Here is a 20,486-nt window from a genome sequence, read left to right on the forward strand (position 1 = left end):
CGTTATGTATATGATTTTGCACGTCTGACTACCCACTTTAGTGTGATATTGATATTTAGCTGCAATAAATTTACACGGTAAAGACAACTTTGAGCTACTCTAACTTTGTTACTAATAGTATGATTTTGTTCAAACTTGGGGATAATATGCTTCGTGTTATATTTTATACTACTACCAACTTTTATAACTCTAGGATAAATTTCAGGGGGGTTTTACTCAATTTCCCCAAAAATATGGTAATATACTATCATTAACTTAATGTGAACGGATATCGATACGGAGAGTATTTTGAGGCCTGAGCAGCTTCGTGATTTTTTTAGATTTTTCGGTTTCTGAGAATGGGTCCGTTAAAGAAATCATCACTTTCCACCCCTCCCACTCCCCCCCCCCCCCGCCTTTATAACAAATCTTAAAACTAAGACCGGCTTCGAAAAGTACTAATGGAGACTTTTCGTTTGATACCCCACATGACTATATTCGGTTAAAAAAAATTGTACACCCCCCTTTTACATGTATGGGGACCCCCCCTCCTCCCCTCTAAATCTCAAAGTAGAAGGATATCACTCACTGCATGTCTGGGGGCCCACAGTTCCCACCTTCCCACCAAATTTCGTACCAATCGGTATAGCCGTTTCTGAGAAAAGTACTTGTGGCAGACAGACGGACAACCTGACAGACAGACATTGAACCGATTTTAATAAGGTTTCGTTTTGCAAGCAAAACCTTAAAAAGATTCCATATAGGCAATGAGTCCTACATCAGGACTATTAGCCGAAACTTATCCGAATAAACCAGGAACTATCGGCCAGACATCGCTCACACCTTAGGTATGCTAGGGTATATGTACTCAGATATCTGAAAGAGGCGTTGAAAATGACATTTACACACATTTACACATACAAAGTTGTGAGACAATAATCGCGGGAACCCGAAGTCGTACACAGTGTACCGTAGCATTGTCGGCAAAGAAAACCGAGGACGAGGAGCTTACTGAAGCGACAAAGAAGTTTATATACCAACGGGAACTTGTAAATAAAATAGAAGTTTCTAAGTTATCAGAAGGCTTCATACATTGCGATACTCAAGAAGCAAAGCAGTTACCAACGGTGAGAAGGTTTCACGACCGTAAGAAACACCACATTGATACAGTTTTATTTTGTACAAGAAGTCATGAAGAATCAAGTTATCCAAGTACAACGCACGCCGTGTCTGACACGCACCGTGCTGGATACGGAACCCCTGCTGCTGCATAATATGAATACTCTCATAGTAAATGTATGTAAGAACTATTTTGTATTTGGCACGTTCAGTGCTGGACACGCTATCTAATGGATAGTATGAATACTTTCGTCTATGGTGTGCTGGACATGCTACCTGTTGCACATGCTAGCTGCCGTGTCGAATGAATTGAACTTTAAAAATATTAATAACGCTCACCCAGTAGTTATTATGTGCAAAGAATCGGCACCTAATCACGCACACGTCATCCATACAACAGTTAGTCAATGGTCAAAAGTTGAGGGAGATATGATACACATGTACGAAACGTACAAATTGCCTTCATCCAGATCAAGCAGGCGGCGCGAGATCTTGGGATGGACATCAATGAAGGCAAGACAAAGTATATGGTGACAACATCAGCACCAAAAACCAACCAACCAACAACTTCAAACCGCACTGGTCAAATAGGAAGAATAAAGATAGGAGACTGCAACTTTGAGACCATTGATAATTTCTCCTATCTAGGGTCGAAAGTCGCAACCGATAACAGCTATGACGATGAAATCCGCGCACGGTTATTGGCTGCCAAAAGAGCCTATTTCAGCTTACAAAAACTGTTCCGCTCGAAGCGTCTCACCATAAGGTCAAAGCTCTTACTGTACAAGACAATGATAATCTTGGCAGTCGTCGTATTCCTCGGAAACCTGCGTTCTTAGCAAGAAAAATTGCGAACTCTTAGCCGCGTTCGAGAGAAGAATCCTCAGCAGCTTTTAGGGATATCGAATTGGTAGACCTCGGCGCAAAACCGGGATGTCTGGAGTTCCTTAAGGTAGGTCTAGACCGGATACCGGTTGTTGCGCCGTTGATGATGATGAGATATACTAATAAGCTTTATCATTTATTTTGCATGAATAAACTACTCATTGACTATTTTACTTAATACTGTCCATCCCCCACAGTGATGAATGGGTGGACTTCCTTGCTCCGCATACATGCGAAAGAAAGGTGTAACATTTTTTTAAGAATATAGTCATGTGGGGTATCAAATGAATGGGCCCGGTTAGTAGTGATCCTATTTTTGATATTGGGTGAAACTTAGAATAGTGAGGGCTTAAAATGTGTGCTCCAAAAAGTGTAACAGGTCTCATTCTCAGAACTTGTCCAATCGAAGAATCTGAAAAAAATTCACAATGGTGCATCTACATAAAATCTAAGCTTTAAAATACATTCCATTCCGGTATCTGCATAAATAAAGTTAATAATAGCATATTAACATGTTTTAAAAACCCCACTTAAGCTTTTTGCTAGAATTATAATTTGATTTGAAAAGGGGAGGATACCATTATAAGTAATAATATAATACACAATTTGGGAAAGTTTTGAAAAAAAAACTACTATCAAGAGATTATAGAAAGTTATAGAGAGCCAAAAAGTTATGGTTGACATGAATTTATCGCACTTTAAGGCATGACATCATCACCATATAAAGTGAACTCATATGAACGACAGAGTTGGGGTTTGGAAATATACATATCAAGGAATGATTTGAATTTTTATATGTACATGTTGTATATGAATTGGAATAAGGAAAGATAAACACAAAACTTTTACAGCCTCCGATGGTAGTTCCCCATGTCAGGGCTCTGTTCTCGATGAGTCCTCACCGGATCATCCTTTTTAAACATTTCGTCACCCTTAGCCTTTATTGTATTTTCTTTACTGTTTGATATCTTTGCCATTCGTCGAGATACGAGAATTGAAGAGCTTCTTCTGAATCCCTGAAATCCCTTGATCTTGAAGTAACTTTTGCATTCGTCCTTCTTAGACAGTTGCAGTGGATGTCGAAACCGCCTTCGTGGGCCATCTATTTCCATTCAGCTCATCATTTTTCGCTTTCATTGTTGGTTTTCTTGTTATATTATATCTTGCTTCGCTTGAGCACCTCTTTCTCCAAATCTAAATAACTTGTAGCATTTGATGTCAGGATTAGCTAGCCACCACCGAGGCGCTGCGGTCGAGGATATTGACGGCCGGGTGCCCACTTGCTCACCCCTAAAAGCCGCCGGTACTGGCATTCCGAGCTCATGCGCCGTAACTTTACTCCACCTCACTTCTTCCATGTTTGTCTTATTTTCTGGTTATCCTTCCCATATCCATTTTGGTCCACGCACCAGGAATGACCAAACACTAGCCCATGTACAATATGAAAAGAAAAGTAAATGAGCACAAAATAAAAAGCAAAGACCAGGGCAAAGGCAACTCGTCAAACGTTGCCCTCACCTCTGAACTGGGAGCAGCATGGCTGAAGGGGTTCGCAGATGTTAAACACTCCATTATATAATTCGCAACACACATATTTACACATCCGCCATCTGGGGTTGCATCCGATGGGATATTTGACAACAGTTTTGTCCGTCTGTCCATCTGTCAAACGCATTTTCGTCAGGAACAGTTATACCGATTGACACAAAATTTGGTGGAAAGTTGAGAATGTGAACGCCCACGATTACAGTGAATTACATCGTTCCTTCTGAAATTTAAGAGGCAGCCTCTATACATGCAAAAGCAGGGTATAAATTCTTTTTTCACCGAATAAAATCGCGACATCAAATGAAAGGACTCGATTAGCACTTTGAAAGCTGGTCTCAGTTTTGATATTTAATCCACAAAAGGGGAGGACAGGGGCTGAAAAACCCATTCTGAGAACCCACCATAAATCTGAAAAAAATCACGAAGCTGTCACTATGTGGCCTAGGCTTTGAAATGCCCTCCATGCAGATATCTGTTCAAGTAAATCTTGACTGCAAAACCCCCTTTAAGATCATCCAGGAATCATAAAATTTTCTAGTAATATAGGCTATAATATAAACAATAATCCTACCTGGTAGAAATGGTGCTATTACTAACAGAGTTATGATAGGTCAAAATTGCTGCTTTGACGCAAATGCTAAGATTTTGAGCTTCAGTAGCACGCTAAAGTGAATATCCTGACATAATACATGCACATACGTCACGTACTAGGTAGTAATGGGGCAAATGTTCACTTAAATAGGATTATATAAGAAATACGACTTGTTTTGATTGTTTTTGAAAGTAATAGAATAGTTCCCCAAATGTTTTTCATTTCTACTCTTATAACAAATTGAGTAATTGGAAAGTGGATTCTTCAACTTAATATCTTTAAATAAAACACGCTGACTAATTAAAAATAAGATGTCCCTAGTATAAATGGACTCTTAGTATATTTAGTACACTTTATTGTAGCGTTGATATATATATCTTCATGTGTATATGATGTCTTAAGGGGGCTTTACACGCAACGATACATTGTAGCAATTTATCGTAACGATCAGATTGTTACAATTTATCGTTGTGTGTAAACGGGAGATTGTAGCGATTTATTGGGATTGGAGTTGGAGTGGATGGTTGATGCCGGCCGGCATCAATTTCTGGGAATCGTAACGATTCTTCACCTTTCTCACCAAACAACCGATGTACAGCGACAGCAACACTACTTCCTCCATGGTTAAAGCTTTTATAAAGACTGGGGGGTCGATGTAGGGTGACATTTGACAAGAAATCGTTACAATTTAGCGTAGCGTGTAAACAGTGCTCTACTCTTTCGATTTGTTGGAGCGATAAATCGTTCAATGAATTGTTACGAGTTATCGTTGCGTGTAAAGCCCCCTTTAGGATAAATTCACACAAAACAGAAAACTTTGACCTACTATAAGTTCATTTAAGATAGTAAACCCAAAACGTTAGAAACGAATCAAGCAATGAAAATGTCAACTCTGATGATATTTATATTTTCTTGAGTTTCATATTAAACAGTTATGTGAATATTTATTTGTTTGGCTTATCGAACGTATATCGCATGCCAAATATCTTATCTTTCAATGTACCAAATATATTGTAAAAACAATTCACCGGTGATATGATTTATAATTTTCTAATTTAAATAACATGAATATATATGTGGAAAATGACAGTCCATGCTGTTTGAAAAATTATAACCAAATCCTTGACATTTTTGTTCTATTGAATTTTGTATCGCTTGTGATCTTCTTGGAATCATTGGACGAATTTCGATTTCGTTAAGCATTTGATATAATTTGCTGACTCGTTGCATAATTTATTGCATGAGTCTTTAGGTGGTTTTTATTGTTTTGTCAAAAAGTCGAATAAATTTGACAAATTCGCGGCTTTATTTAAATATTTATAAATGTGAAGGACGCGAATTCTCCCATATTAATTAATTCTAATTGATGTGAGATCCCCTTTTTTTAACAGAGTTCGCTACTCCATGGCTAATCTATGTTAATCGGCAAACTCAGAATAGAGCAATGAAAGTCATTAAATTTTTAAGGGACTCATATCAGATTCGATAACATTTTATTAACTTGAATGACTGCTATCAAATCCTGTTCGCAACACAATAAAATATATTATCATGTCTTTCCGTTGTAACTGGTTTACTACTTTAGCCTGGTTCTTCCTAAATTGAATTTTTCACTTTCATTTTTCGTAAAGTCAAATTTGAATACCAAATCTTTGCACGATAAATATCTAGATATGCTACACTTGCGTGTTAGAAGTTTTTTGGCCAGAACAAGTATAAGCGGGGAGTTTTTAAGATAAATTTCGCTATGAATAAAACTTGGTTCCTGGAAAAAATTGAGGACAAATTTGTTAGTATATATAGTAAGCTAAATTTGGACTGCGGACACCGCTGTACGAAATATATGTGTTCAAAAAGGAGGTAGAAGCAGTTGTATATATTTTGTTTTTTTTTTGCAAGAATATAACGTACAGTCTTTTGGATACAATGCAAAGAAAATTAACGAAAAGGATAAAGCAAAATTCTTGCTTAGGGCGAATAACAAACGAAACCCTATTTGCGTGGACTAATATTGCAGTCCGAGGATTCTGGAGAGGTTTTGAGTAGCTTCGGATAATTGAACACTACCAAATACTTGTTTTTCACGCCTTATGTTTCGGGTCACTGTTTCTGGATATCTTGGATGTTTAACAAATATCCAAATTCTCTGCGCTGATATGCAGATTTTTTAAAAATTTCAGCATACATATTCGATCCATATTCATCATCATCATCATCAACGGCGCAACAACCGGTATCCGGTCTAGGCCTGCCTTAATAAGGAACTCCAGACATCCCGGTTTTGCGCCGAGGTCCACCAATTCGATATCCCTAAAAGCTGTCTGGCGTCCTGGCCCACGCCATCGCTCCATCTTAGGCAGGGTCTGCCTCGTCTTCTTTTCCTACCATAGATATTGCCCTTATAGACTTTCCGGGTGGGATCATCTTCATCCATACGGATTAAGTGACCCGCCCACCGTAACCTATTGAGCCGGATTTTATCCACAACCGGACGGTCATGGTATCGCTCATAGATTTCGTCATTGTGTAGGCTACGGAATCGTCCATCCTCATGTAGGGGGCCAAAAATTCTTCGGAGGATTCTTCTCTCGAACGCGGCCAAGAGTTCGCAATTTTTCTTGCTAAGAACCCAAGTTTCCGAGGAATACATGAGGACTGGCAAGATCATAGTCTTGTACAGTAAGAGCTTTGACCCTATGGTGAGACGTTTCGAGCGGAACAGTCTTTGTAAGCTGAAGTAGGCTCTGTTGGCTGACAACAACCGTGCGCGGATTTCATCATCGTAGTTGTTATCGGTTGTGATTTTCGACCCTAGATAGGAGAAATTGTCGACGGTCTCAAAGTTGTATTCCCCTATCCTTATTCTTGTTCGTGCTTGTGTTTGACCAGTGCGGTTTGATGTTGTTGGTTGATTCGTCTTCGGTGCTGACGTTGCCACCATGTATTTTGTCTTGCCTTCATTGATGTGCAGCCCAAGATCTCGCGCCGCCTGCTCGATCTGGATGAAGGCAGTTTGGACGTCTCGGGTGGTTCTTCCCATGATGTCGATATCGTCAGCATAGGCCAGTAGTTGGGTGGACTTGAAGAGGATCGTACCTCTTGCATTCACCTCAGCATCACGGATCACCTTCTCGAGGGCCAGGTTAAAGAGGACGCATGATAGCGCATCGCCTTGTCGTAGACCGTTGTTGATGTCAAATGGTCTTGAGAGTGATCCTGCTGCTTTTATCTGGCCTCGCACATTGGTCAGGGTCAGCCTAGTCAGTCTTATTAATTTCGTCGGGATACCGAATTCTCTCATGGCCGTGTACAGTTTTACCCTGGCTATGCTATCATAGGCGGCTTTAAAGTCGATGAACAGATGGTGCAACTGTTGTCCATATTCCAACAGTTTTTCCATCGCTTGTCGCAGAGAGAAAATCTGATCTGTTGCTGATTTGCCTGGAGTGAAGCCTCTTTGGTATGGGCCAATGATGTTCTGGGCGTATGGGGCTATCCGGCCTAGCAGGATAGTGGAGAATATCTTATAGATGGTACTCAGCAACGTGATACCTCTATAATTGCTGCACTGTGTGATATCTCCCTTTTTATGTATGAGACAGATTATGCCTCGCTGCCAATCGTCAGGCATTGATTCGCTGTCCCATACCTTGAGCACAAGTTGATGAACCACTTGGTGTAACTGATCGCCTCCATATTTAACCAATTCGGCTGTAATTCCATCGGCTCCTGGCGACTTATGATTTTTTAGCCGATGAATTGCACGGACTGTTTCTCCTAAACTTGGTGGTGGCAGTATTTGTCCGTCGTCTTCAGTTGGCGGGACCTCCAACTCGCCGATGTTCTGGTTGTTCAGTAGCTCATCAAAGTACTCAACCCATCGCTCTAATATGCCCATTCTGTCGGAAATCAGATTTCCCTCTTTGTCTCGGCAGGATGAGCATCGAGGTGTATAAGGCTTCATCCTGCTGACTTGTTGGTAAAACTTCCGCGCCTGGTGCGGTTGCTCCCTGTACTTTTCTAGTTCACAGACTTGTTGGTTCTCCCAGGCTTCCTTTTTCCGTCTGTGAAGTCGCTTCTCCGCTCGACGGAGTTCGTGATAAGTCTCTGCGCGTGCCCGCGTTCTTTGAGAATGCAACATTACTCGGTATGCGGCATTCTTACGTTCCGTTGCTAGCTTACATTCATCGTCAAACCAGCCGTTCCGACTCCTTTTGCGGCTGGGGCCAAGTATATTTGTGGCCGTATCCATGATAACGTTCTTCAGGTGGTTGTGAAGATCATTAGTTGATGCTTCATCTCCAGGTCCTCTATTGACTGCGGTTATTGCGGCATCCATTTCCCTCTTATAGGTGTCGCGGAGGGTTGTGTTGTGGATGGCTTCAGTGTTCACTCTCACCTGATTGTCAGAGGGGATTCTAGGTGGTATTGTTATTCGAGCTCGGAGCACCATGCCAACGAGATAGTGATCCGAGTCTATATTGGCCCCCCTATATGTTCTGACATTCATCAAGGCTGAGAGGTGGCGGCGTTCGATCAACACGTGGTCAATTTGGTTGAAAGTGGTCCCGTCTGGAGAGGCCCACGTATGTTTGTGGACCGCTTTCCGTGCAAACCAGGTACTTCCAACGACCATTTCGTGTGACCCTGCTAATTGAATAGTCCGCAGTCCGTTATCATTTGTTTTTTCGTGTAAGCTATGGGAGCCAACGTATCGCCTGAATACGGGCTCCTTCCCTACTTGGCTGTTAAAATCCCCAAGTATGATTTTGATATCATATCTGGGACAGGCTTCGAGGGTTCTTTCTACTGCCTCGTAGAAGGTATCCTTCTCCGACTCTGCAGTCTCCTCTGTAGGGGCGTGAACGTTTATGAGGCTTATATTTCTAAACTTGCCTCGCAAGCGCAGAGTGCATAGCCGTTCGCTTATACTTTCAAAGCCGATAACAGCAGGTTTCATTTTTTGGCTGACTAAGAAACCTACTCCGAGCACATGGTTTACTGGATGGCCGCTATAATATATGGTGTAGTGGCTCTTCTCCAGGAAACCGGTCCCTGTCCATCGCATCTCTTGCAACGCTGTTACATCAGCCCTATATTGGGACAGGGTATCGGCTAGCTGCTTATCAGCTTCATCTCTGTACAGGGAGCGCACGTTCCATGAGAAAATGCGCAAATCGTTGTTCCTTTGTCGTTGCCGGGTCCGTCGTTTTAATATCCATCCTATCCGAGGCTCCTGTTGTGGCTTCGTAACGGTTGTTTTCCGTGTAGGGTTGTCAGCCCTACCCAACCCCCAACCTGGAGGACCAGTTGGTACAATTTGTCCCGTTTTTAGGCGCGGGAGACTCGCCTTCATCCTTCTCCGTCTGCAGCTTTTCGTCAAGAAAGAGCTCCCAGCGGTCACCACGTGGAGGTGGAGATAGGGTTTGGTAGTAGAGCTGTTGGTGTTGGTTCAGCAGGCATTTCCCAGGTTTTATGCTCCATCGTGGGTACCAATCCACGTTTCGCCCCGGGACCTATACTACCCTTTGACCACCCCATATTCCCCTCGGCATATGTCACATTACGAGAATCGTTCGCTTCGTAACATCCCCACACCAGATTGTACCTTGCAAACCAAAACCTTATTAAAATCAGTTCAATGTCTGCCTGTCTGTCTATCTGTCACACGCACTATTCTCAGAAACGGCTACAACGATTGACACGAAATTTCTGGTGAAAAGGTCGGAATGGTTTTTTGTTCTTGTTGAGTTTATGACTGGGAGAGGGGGGAGGCCCTCATACGTGCAAAAGGAAGGTGTACAATTTTTTCCACCGAATATAGTCATCAATCAAACGAAAGGTCTCGATTGGTTCCTTTTCAATTCAGCCTTATTTGTTGAAAAGTCGGGCAGTGGGGAGGTCGTAAGTGATAGTATCTTTAACGAACTCATTTTCAGAACTCCAAACGAAAATCTGCCAGGACTCAGAATATTGTTCATATAGATATCTACTCAAAATAAGTCAATACAGTAGAATCCCGATAATTCGTATGGTGAAGGTGTACTGGCCGCGGCTTTGTGACGCGAGCGGAATTTCGTTCGCCTTTTCGGGATTAATTTGCTCAAATAATGGATCCTATAGTGTGCAATGACCTTAAAATTCGCCGCATGTTACACATTATTGAATACATTCGGGCGAAATGATCGTGATAGAGGGGAATGATCTGCGGCATCCGGCGCATGCTGCTGGCAACATTAGCGGGACCGGCTAATCGAGAGGCTGGTGATGGGCAAGGGGAACAAAGGAACACGGAAAACGGAGTTTTTGATAACGGTGTCACATAGGACGGAAGGAGAATTTATTGAAAGACATTATAGCTCGTCGGATTTTCCGTAGTTCATTGTTTCGTGCAGTTTTCTCTGAATTGTGTGAATGTGATAGCCGGAAAACTTGCAAAGTTAACCACCAAGTATGATGAAAGTGCAAAAATATGTCTGGCTTGAGTGGAAAATTTGGAATCGCAAAAAGACCACTTACAGAGATCAGTCCTTTACTGCGACAGTTTCGCTTGAAAATGTTTTGTTAGACAAGGAGTTGTGAGTGAGAAAGAGGGGGATTTGCTATCCGGTCGATTGTTGGGAGTGCGGAAAAAAGAAAATTCGTCGATGATCACCAGAGAGTTCACTTGTCAGGGAGAATTGAGGCCTTAAGCCAGCCTGGTGTCGAGCTGTTTGGTGTTTCGTGCGACAAGGAGTCGTGAGGATATGTATGCCAAAGAGCAGGAAGATTCATGTCATCAAATATAGTTATGTGGGATATCAAATTAAACGTCTCGGTTAGTACTTTTCGGAACCGGTATTAGTTTTGACATTTGTTAGAAAGGTGATCATTTCTTTAACGGAGCCATTCTCAGAAACTGCTAGCCGAAAAATCTAAAAAAAATCAAGAGACTGCCACTGTATGGTGCCTAAGCTCCGAAAATACCCTCCACACCGATATCTGTTCAAATAAAGTTAATAATAGTACATTACTATAATAGTAATTGGCAGGAAACCTCTCCCCCCCCCCTCCTTAAGTTCATTGTAGAAACTAGCAGCAATGTAGGCTACAGCATAGGGCATGATCCTACCAAATTTGGTGAAAATCGCACTATTACTAACAAAGTTATAATAGGCCAAAGCAGTCGCTTCTGTCAAATTATATTTTCACATAATATATGCACATATTACGTGCTAAATATTACTGGGACATATTCGCACTCAAATCTCTTTATAAAAGAAATACACAAAACCTTTCATAGCTGAAGCGTCTAGCTTGCGGTTGTTTTATTTTCATTTTTCAGGGTTTAGCTCGCATTTTGGTTTAAATTGTTAAGCTTACGCGAATCCATATGTTTGCATAGATATTTTCAAGATCCGGGGCGCGCACTGGTACAGACACGTGAATTTTGAATAATGACACGTGAGGAATCGTAGCGCTCAAAGGAAAAGAAGGAAAATAATTAGAAGCCCCATAGGTTTATCCTAGAGTCATAAAAATTTACAGCAATATAGTAGACTATAGTATGAAGCGTGCTAATTGTTCGACTTATCAGTCCGGCCAACTCAAATGTTGTTGTTTGAGAAAAACACGTTTAAAGTTTTAAGCACGTAAATTGCGCTCATATAAACCATTGAAAGAAACTACAATTCGAACTCTTACAGACTTTTCTCGTGCATTTAACTTTGCTACAAAATTCTTAAGATATTGATATACAGTTTAAACGAAAAGAGAATGTTGAATCCCGGAAGTTCTGGCGTGGTTTTCCCGATGTAGAATTAGGCTCGATGCGAATTAATTTCGAAGTTTCAACTGCCAATTTATTGGCCTAAAATTCTCATAATATGTTGCAGCGTGGTTATTTGAAGGCAGAGTTTTTCCGCAACCATCTTAACACTCATTCGACAATCTGGCTGTTTAATGGCTATTCATAGCTGGGATTGTCGGTCAACCCAACCATTCTCAACAATCTTCAGCCACTTTAAAACCTATACAGACGGTAGAGCAATACCTCTGTAGGCTTGCTGGACCAGTTGAATGATAGCGCAATAACTTAGCTGTACCCTAACTCAATCAATTCAAAGGTTTGCTACATCACGCATCCTACCACGATCTTCGTGGCAAATTCCACAAATTCAACGACACTGACGCAATCACTCCTTAGAGTAGGCTATCACGCATTGTAAAGACATGCGTTCCACCCAACTAGCTCCAGCGGTCCAAACTTGTTGCGAAAAGCAATCAATACAGAATCAAATCATTTATAATACAAACACATCCTGTGTAAGTACATATTCCTAAATTTCTTTTGTGAAAATACAGAGTGGGGCAAAGTAAACATGTTGGTTTAAATTTTTTATAACTTTTTTATGGTATTATAGTTAAAGAAGACAACCTTTTGAAACCAATATATTATAGTAATGGGTTATACTATTAGTTTAGAAATGGAAACTAATATTTCTCGTTCTCTCAAATAATTTCGACAATTTTTCCTAAAATTTCTAGGGTTTGTTATGGCCGTGATTTTATTAAAATTTTGTTTTTGAATTGAAAAATGGTTCATAGTTTATTGACATAAACACATTCTTACCACCTCTCCTTGCTAAAGTTTCAGTATTCTATATTTTTTGTCGATTGTACAGCAGCACGAAGGTTCAATACTGTTAAATAGCACATAACCCTTAAACCTGACGGCGCGATGGCCGAGATAGTTGGGGCATCAGTTTCACGATCTTGATGTTGTGCCCCGGCTGTAGTCGTGGCGATTAGTGATTTTTCAAGGATAGTACAATGGACCTACTAAAGGCGTGAGTGCTGGAACTACGGTTCCCCTTTAAAACACGCTCAAATTAGTTATTTATATTGATTCGATTTTTATTTATAGAGTTGAAATTTTAAGCCAATTATTGGTAAAACTAGCCTATCATCGAAGTTTGTCGATTGTTGGCAATCCAATGCCCTGCGCTTCGTAGTTCTAAGGTTATCAACTATCGACCTTACTGAAAAAGAGAGCTTTACTACTGAATTGTCGCCAGTTCTGATGATCCAGATATCTGGTCAACAAGGCAGTAATGTTCTACATTCGATATTGTTTTAGACAAGAAAATCCCGATAATATAAATCGGATCTTGGAGCTCCCGAATATCAATGAGGATCAATTACCATATGCTTCTTACATATCAACAAGAAAACATCGTTGAGGAATATCCTCCACTTGGTGTTGCTGCCAAGATAGCAGCCTTTTCACATTTTAAACAAAATAATAAAGGCAAATGTAGCAATATAGACGTACCATTGTTAAATTTGCCGGCGGCATTTATCCATATCGGAGCTGACACCATCAAAAGCAACGCTATCTAAATATTCAAATTGGTCAGTGCCTTAATATTCTCTACATCAAGGCAGATCGAAAGAACACGATTAATCTTCACGCTGAGAACTTTGTTTTTCTGAACCTTGTTTATGAGTGGTTTCGCGCAGATAAAAAGATGTGATCATTATGATGACTACGGATGGCCAGAATAACCTGCCGAGCTGTACTTAGGTACTAGCAATGGAGACAGTAAATTTTCGTCACCTCTTTTAGATGGTGAAATTACTTTACCCACGCCGTTGACAATAGACAACCTGGACTGCCATTCCTGCCATCCCTAATTACAATAGTTATTACAAGATGTCCTAAGAATAATGAAGATGGTCGAGAAATGACGTCCTAACTCGTTAAGTCCCACTATCTCGAAGCAAGGCCCTAAGAAATAGACCACCGACCACATGAAGACTATAAAGTATCAGCGACACAATACAGCTTACACAAATTTCCTTTTGGATTTCAAAATCCAGGAATCAGATCCCTTGGGGCAGCGCGTTGGATTCTGCATGGTAATATGTCGATAATAAAAATTATCTTCTCGGGAATGCTCATTCCTTTAGATACCCTTGATGCTGCTAGAAACTTTTTCTATTACATTACGTTCATTTTTGGACCTTTCTACTACATCGAAAATAAAAAAAAAATCATCAAATCTTAAATCTAAAAAACAGTCTACATCCCTCACTAACCTTTGGGATTATAGAACTATTTTAATATATTAAAGAATAAATAATAAAGGCAAGATATTTTTACGCTTTAGGAGCTGATATTGAATTTTATGCGATAAAGTTCTGGCTAAGCTACTTGGATGTGTAGCAAGCTTATCAAAATATGTTTGCTTGAGTTGATTTCCGATGTACCACTGTGCGGAAGTAATCGTTTAATATTTTAGACTGCATTCCTGGAAGGATTTCGATGTTTGATATGCATGCAGGTCTCCAAGCTTGTGGCTTTATCGCTGTTTTATATATCTGCACTTTGAATTCCAAGGGGAGCTTGGAAAATTTGTTGAGTAGCCAATGCATGCTTTTGTATCTAAGGTTGATCTGTTGATATTCTCGTCAGATGAAAGTTTTTTGTTTAATAACAAATCTCTTGCCAGTCAGATGCGACTCGAGAATGTTATTGCTATTTGTAGGTAGTTTTCCCTTGATTTTGTAGATGAGACAGTTCATGCCAGACCTTGTCAAATGCTTGTGCAACGCCAGGGAATACAGCCGATCAGTATTTTCTACCCCCCAAGCACAGCTTATTTTGGAGGCTATTCGATGAACTTGTTGAACAGTTATATGTTTCCTTCTGAATCCGAACTGATGAGAAGAAATAATCTCTGTTTTTGTAGCTTGGATAGTAGGGGCTTCTCGAATAGCTTCAATAATGAGGAAAGCAGACTAATCGGTCTATAGGACGTGACGAGTGTAGGTGTAGGTGTCAAACAAAACCTTATTAAAATCGATTCAATGTACATATGTCTTTCGGTCGGCCTGCTTATCTGGCTGTTACTCGGAAACGGCTGAAGCACGTCTCGAAATTTGGTGAGAAAGTGTGTTTTGTGAACCCCTTTATATATGGCAAGTGGCGCCATTTTGTGTTAAGTTTGGCTCCCCATACATGCGGAAGGGGGTATGAAATTTGTTCGCATAATATGATCATTTGAGGTATCAAATACTGGACTGGACTGGATTAGTATTTTTCGAAACTAATCTTATTTCTGATATTAGGTGAAACATAAACAAGTCGGGAAACCGGAAGCTAGACGCTTCAGGTATGAAAGGTTTTGTGTATTTCTTTTATAAAGAGATTTGAGTGTGCATTTGCCCCATTAGCATGTAGCACGTAAAATATACATATATTATGTGAAAATAGTCACTTTCAAGTGATATTGACATTCATAGTCTTGAATTTACAGAGGAGCGGCAGTTTTGAACTAGTATAACTTTGTTAGTAATAGTGCGATTTTCACCAAATTTGGTAGGATCATGCTCTATACTATAGCCTACATTGCCGCAAAATTCTGTGATTCTAGGGTGAACTTAAGGGAGGTTTTCCTGTCAATTACTGAAAATTATAGTAATATACCATTATTAACTTTAATTGAACAGCTATCGGTATAGAGGGTATTTCGGAGCCTAGTGACCATATAGTGGCAGCCCCCTAATTTTTTTCAGATTTTCCGGTTGGGCTGTTTCTGAGAATGGGTTCGTTAAAAAAATGACCACTTTCAACCCCTGCACTCCCCACCTTTTCAACAAAAGTCAAAATTAAGACCGACTTCGAAAAGTACTAATCGAGACCTTTAATTTGATACCCCACACGGACAGACAGACAGACAGTAAACCGATTTTAATAAGGTTTTATGTTTTGTGTTCTCAGACCTATCCAGCCGAAAAATCTGAAAAAAAGTCAGAATGGTGCATCTATACGAAATGTAGGCCTCAAAATACATCCCATTCCAATATCTATTCAAATTAAGTTATTATTTTAATATAATATTTTAGAAATTTACCCGAAAACCCCCTTAGTTTCATCTAACAAGATTTGGTATTGGAATAAGGGATAAGGCATAACTTTTGAATGAAATCCAACTATTATTAACAAAGTTATTGCTGTTGAAACTTTTGCATTTCAACAAAATTTATTGCACTCGCATCGTCGAGTGGCAATGGACAGGCTCTACAGGTAGAAAATCTTGGGAAGAGCAGCTGCGGGGGGGGGGCACTCGTTGACGTTCTGAGGTAGATTGTGCAAAGGTTCCATCTACCTTCAGACAATTGGCAATTGGTGCGAGGGGGTATTAAATATAAACAGAACTAACTTCTTACAAATTATTTTGTTTATTATGTTTCATTGTAAATGAAATGAAAAATGTTTTTTTTACATACTCTCCTACCAGGAAAATGCATTTTTCTCACCGAATTGCGAGCTTTTGAATCCCGTCGTCATAAAATTTAATAAAAAGTTCTTTGGACGTTCTTAAAACCACTGGCGCATAAAGGTCTTCAGTGACTCGTCATTGTCACATCACTTTCCTTCAAGCCCTTCTTTTACTGGCTGGAAATCGCAATCGCACTCCGGAATATAGGGAGGATCTTTTAAGGTTTCCCATCCAAAGGGTTACAATTTCTGTTTCGTAGCGCAGGATAGACGAACCTATATTCTGAAGAAGAATAACGCTTCTGGCGAGTTTTTCTTCCTTTCTCCCCGAATTGCCGGCATTAAGGGGGTCATCCCGTGTGAAGGCCGTTTTTTTTGCCTTTTTTTGAAACATTATTTTGAAGGACTGGATAAAGATAGAAACGTGATTTTTTCACCATATGTTTACTGATATCTCTAGTATATGTGATAAATTTTTCAGCTTGATTTCGTAGCTAATTTTCGGAATAGGTGTTAATTTATGCACCCATCTCCAAAAAAAGGTGTTTTTCTGCTGCCACGCTAGAGGGCGCTGTGTTCATCTGAGGAAACAAAACTAAACGGCATTTTAATGTGGACAATATTCCACGGTCCGCAAACTAGGATAATTGGAAAATATTTAAAGGTAAATTTTTGGTGGGCTTTTAAACTTAATTTTTTGGATTTTGGTGTTTTTTTACGGCTTTTTTTATGAATAAAAAAAAAACTACCTGTCCGATTGCAATTATCCTAGTTTGCGGACCGTAGAAATATGTACTAAAGAAGCCGTGAAAATTTCAAAGAATTTGGTTGGATAGATTTTGAGCTATGGTGGCAGCCGATTTTCAAGATGCAGTTTCGAGAAAAACGCATTTGAAAATTTAAATGTGATTATAAACAGTAAAATTTTAGCCCACCATTAATCTGCTATACCTGGTCCATAGAGAGTACCCTCCGTTTCTTCAAAAAAGTCTTGTAAGGCCGATTGTTGCTCTCTGGTGTCAATTGTGGCTCTTTTAGCGAGGTCAGTCGATGGTCGTTCGGCCCGCCAAATTCGCACTTCATTACGGCGGTCGGCATAAACCTGACATATCTGACCAACTTGACATCCCATTGTCACTAGGATTTTGAGAATGCCATTGAATCCTTCATTGAAAATAATTACAGCCCGAAAAGTGGCTATTTCTACGACCTTGGCCCCAGAATGAAGGTGTTTAGGAGCGAAAGTTCAATGCATTTAACGGCTCCTTGTTATTCTGGGTCTCTGCTCCTAAACATCTGTTCAAAGGATCATCTCGTGACAAATCTTCATAGATTGGTTTGATGACTGTTTGAACTCCTTCAGTCAAAGGTGCCTTCTCGTGGTGAAAACTATCTAGTTCTCCTTTAACATCCGCTTTGCGCCGTTTGCACCAACTGTCCTCGCCTGCTGGACAATTTTGATGCTGAGGATTTTCGTCTGTAGAACAATTATGAAAGAAAGTTTCCCAAATTTCTTGCTTCATTCCTTCTATCGAATTTGCGTGTCGACGAATAGCTAGCCCAGAAAATGTAGTGAGGTCCTTATCAGTAAGTTTTCTAGCCCCTTTTCCACCAATGCCTTTGTGATTCTTCTTTGCATTTCTAAGCCGCGTTCCCATTCTTTTCTCGACATGTCTTACGTATTCCTTTTTTACTACTACGTACATTTAATTATTTGCAGAAATTTGCAGAAATACCGGAGACAACTGCAGTAAAATCCAATATACAATATACAAAACTTGTCGCAATTGGAACATCCATGTTCATGCTTGCTAAAAGTTTCTTTGTTGATGTTGATGCGAAGTCCTTTTTCTTCTCTGATAACTATCGATTCCCATGAAATACTCGTTTTTAGTGCAAGCATGACGTTGAACGTTAAAGGGATCTCCCTTCGTACGATCCATTTAAGAAAATCACTGAACACAAAAACAGCACAATACTTACAACAAAATATAACTGAGTATAACTTGAACGCCTTTCAGTGCTCACTCTAGACTGGATTATCCTTTTTATTCCAAACAACAAATAAGTTTAGACAATTGATTGGTTTTTCATCTTTTTATATTTATACCTGTGTTCAAATTTATAAGGCTCAGGTAAAAAACTAACAGGGTAAAAAAAGATTCGGTGCTCTTTCTCATCGAGTTCTCTAGCTGCGGCTGCAAACTCCTTACCTGTTTAACCCTGTAATTTCTGAAGGACTCGGAATATCGGAAAATCCCTTTGCCCACATATTCTCCACTATATATAGATACAATTCACGAAAAAAAAAAAAAAATCGATTTCTCCAACCCGACACACGGGATGACCCCCTTAAGCATTTCGCAGTAATATTGTGCATTAATAGTGCGTAGATCATGGAGAAAATCGAAATGAACAACATCGTTGCCTTCACCTTATCGGCCGTTCTTCCTCCACTCCATACTGGTCTGTTTCGGTGGGTAATGGTGCACCCAAGTTCCAAGTTAAATAAGAACAGCGTTTGCGTTTCTACTTTCATCACGATAGGAAGCCCGTGGGTAAACTGGAAAACTAGCAGAAGTGATTAGATCCGTCCTCGGAAATGCATATTTGGACGGGAGATTGAGATGAGCTGCACTTGTGAAATAATGTAAATTGAATTGCTGAAATCAGGAAAGCTTACCGGTATTAATAAAAAGCAAATACAGTTAAAATATTTCATTTGAGGTAATTTAGGTGTATATGCAAAATATGTATGAGTGGGATGAAATTTCACAATGAAATAACTAAAGACGGCAACGAAAAGGGGATGATGAGAGCACCTTTTCTCCTCTGTCAAAATAGGTAGTCACTATAAAGCCTAAATATCTTAAAGCTACACTTCCTAATTTTCAACATCATGTCAAAATCATTTTGATTGATTCACATGCATACACATACGGAGAGAAGACATTAGTATGGAAAATGTCCTTCTGTTTCAAGACCACCACTTGATTTTTTGTTGTGCCTATAATTGCCAGAGTTTGAAAAATTGTTGCCGAAGTAGTATGTATAATACCATGGAACTATTCAAATTCTTGTCTATTAATTCACTTACAACAATCAATCTAAATCTAGCAACAATATCAGAAATGATGCCGCATATCTAACAGCTTGGGCCAGATACGAACTTTAGTCAGGTGTTTGGATCTCACTTATATGAATTCGACCGCAGATCAACACAAATATCAGTCAATGCTAAACCACAACAAAAGCTTTTTGCCTCTTTTCTTCGATGTAAGCTCGTGCAATATAACCGTACCCTACGCCTTGAACGTCTATCATAACAAAGTACAGCGTATCTTGTTCACAAAAGCAGGCTTCCATTCTGCATAATCTTTCTTCTCACAACGACCTTGACTTTGCCAATAAGCCATGAATACCTTTACCTTTCGAAGATATCTTGGCGTTTTTTAAAAATCTATTTAAAAATGCAGAAAAAAACTGTTATTAACAATACACGCAAGATGAACATCTGAATATCAAATTGATTACAAATTTCCAGTGGAAAGGTGTACATAGTATGCAATTCGTTAACTTTCTACTTTTTTTCCTATTGCGAACAGGTCGAGGAACAAAACGTCGATCCCAATTTACGAGATGGCGATGGAGCTACACCTCTTCACTTTGCCGCCTCGAGGGGGCATCTGGCTGCAGTCCGTTGGCTACTTAATCATGGAGCGAAACTGTCTCTAGATAAATATGGTAAAAGTCCAATTAACGATGCTGCGGAGAACCAACAAGTAGAGGTAAGTTTCATACACTCTGAGATATGAGTTATGATACACAAATTATTCATAACGGGAACGTTTTGTCTCCGGTATCACTATTTGATTGTCTCATTATAACAAATTTGTCTCAAAAAATTTTTTGTTAATAACTCGTTTTTTCCAAATTTTTATTGTTTTTCGAGTGAAAGTTGATAGTAAGATGGTATTAACGACTGTAGGCACCTTTAGATTACCATTTGATTGCTTTGTTTAGCTTTCGTTCTGAACTATCCAAGGTATCTCGTGAAATACAGTAGTATCTAATGATTAGCATCCAGTAACTTTCAAT

At 39.8% G+C, this 20,486-nt stretch overlaps 1 protein-coding gene across 3 annotated transcripts in view; it reads left to right on the forward strand.

The window, feature by feature from the left end:
- LOC119657105 (espin) overlaps positions 1–20,486 on the forward strand; it is a 198,603-nt gene that overhangs the window by 123,886 nt on the left and 54,231 nt on the right. For all 3 annotated transcript variants that reach the window (XM_038063863.1, XM_038063862.1, XM_038063864.1), the window contains one exon: positions 19,994–20,176. In XM_038063863.1, coding sequence (XP_037919791.1) covers positions 19,994–20,176 — 183 coding nt within the window. The remainder of the gene's footprint in view (positions 1–19,993; positions 20,177–20,486) is intronic.

Source organism: Hermetia illucens, chromosome 5, assembly GCF_905115235.1.
Source record: "Hermetia illucens chromosome 5, iHerIll2.2.curated.20191125, whole genome shotgun sequence".
NCBI lineage: Eukaryota > Metazoa > Arthropoda > Insecta > Diptera > Stratiomyidae > Hermetia > Hermetia illucens.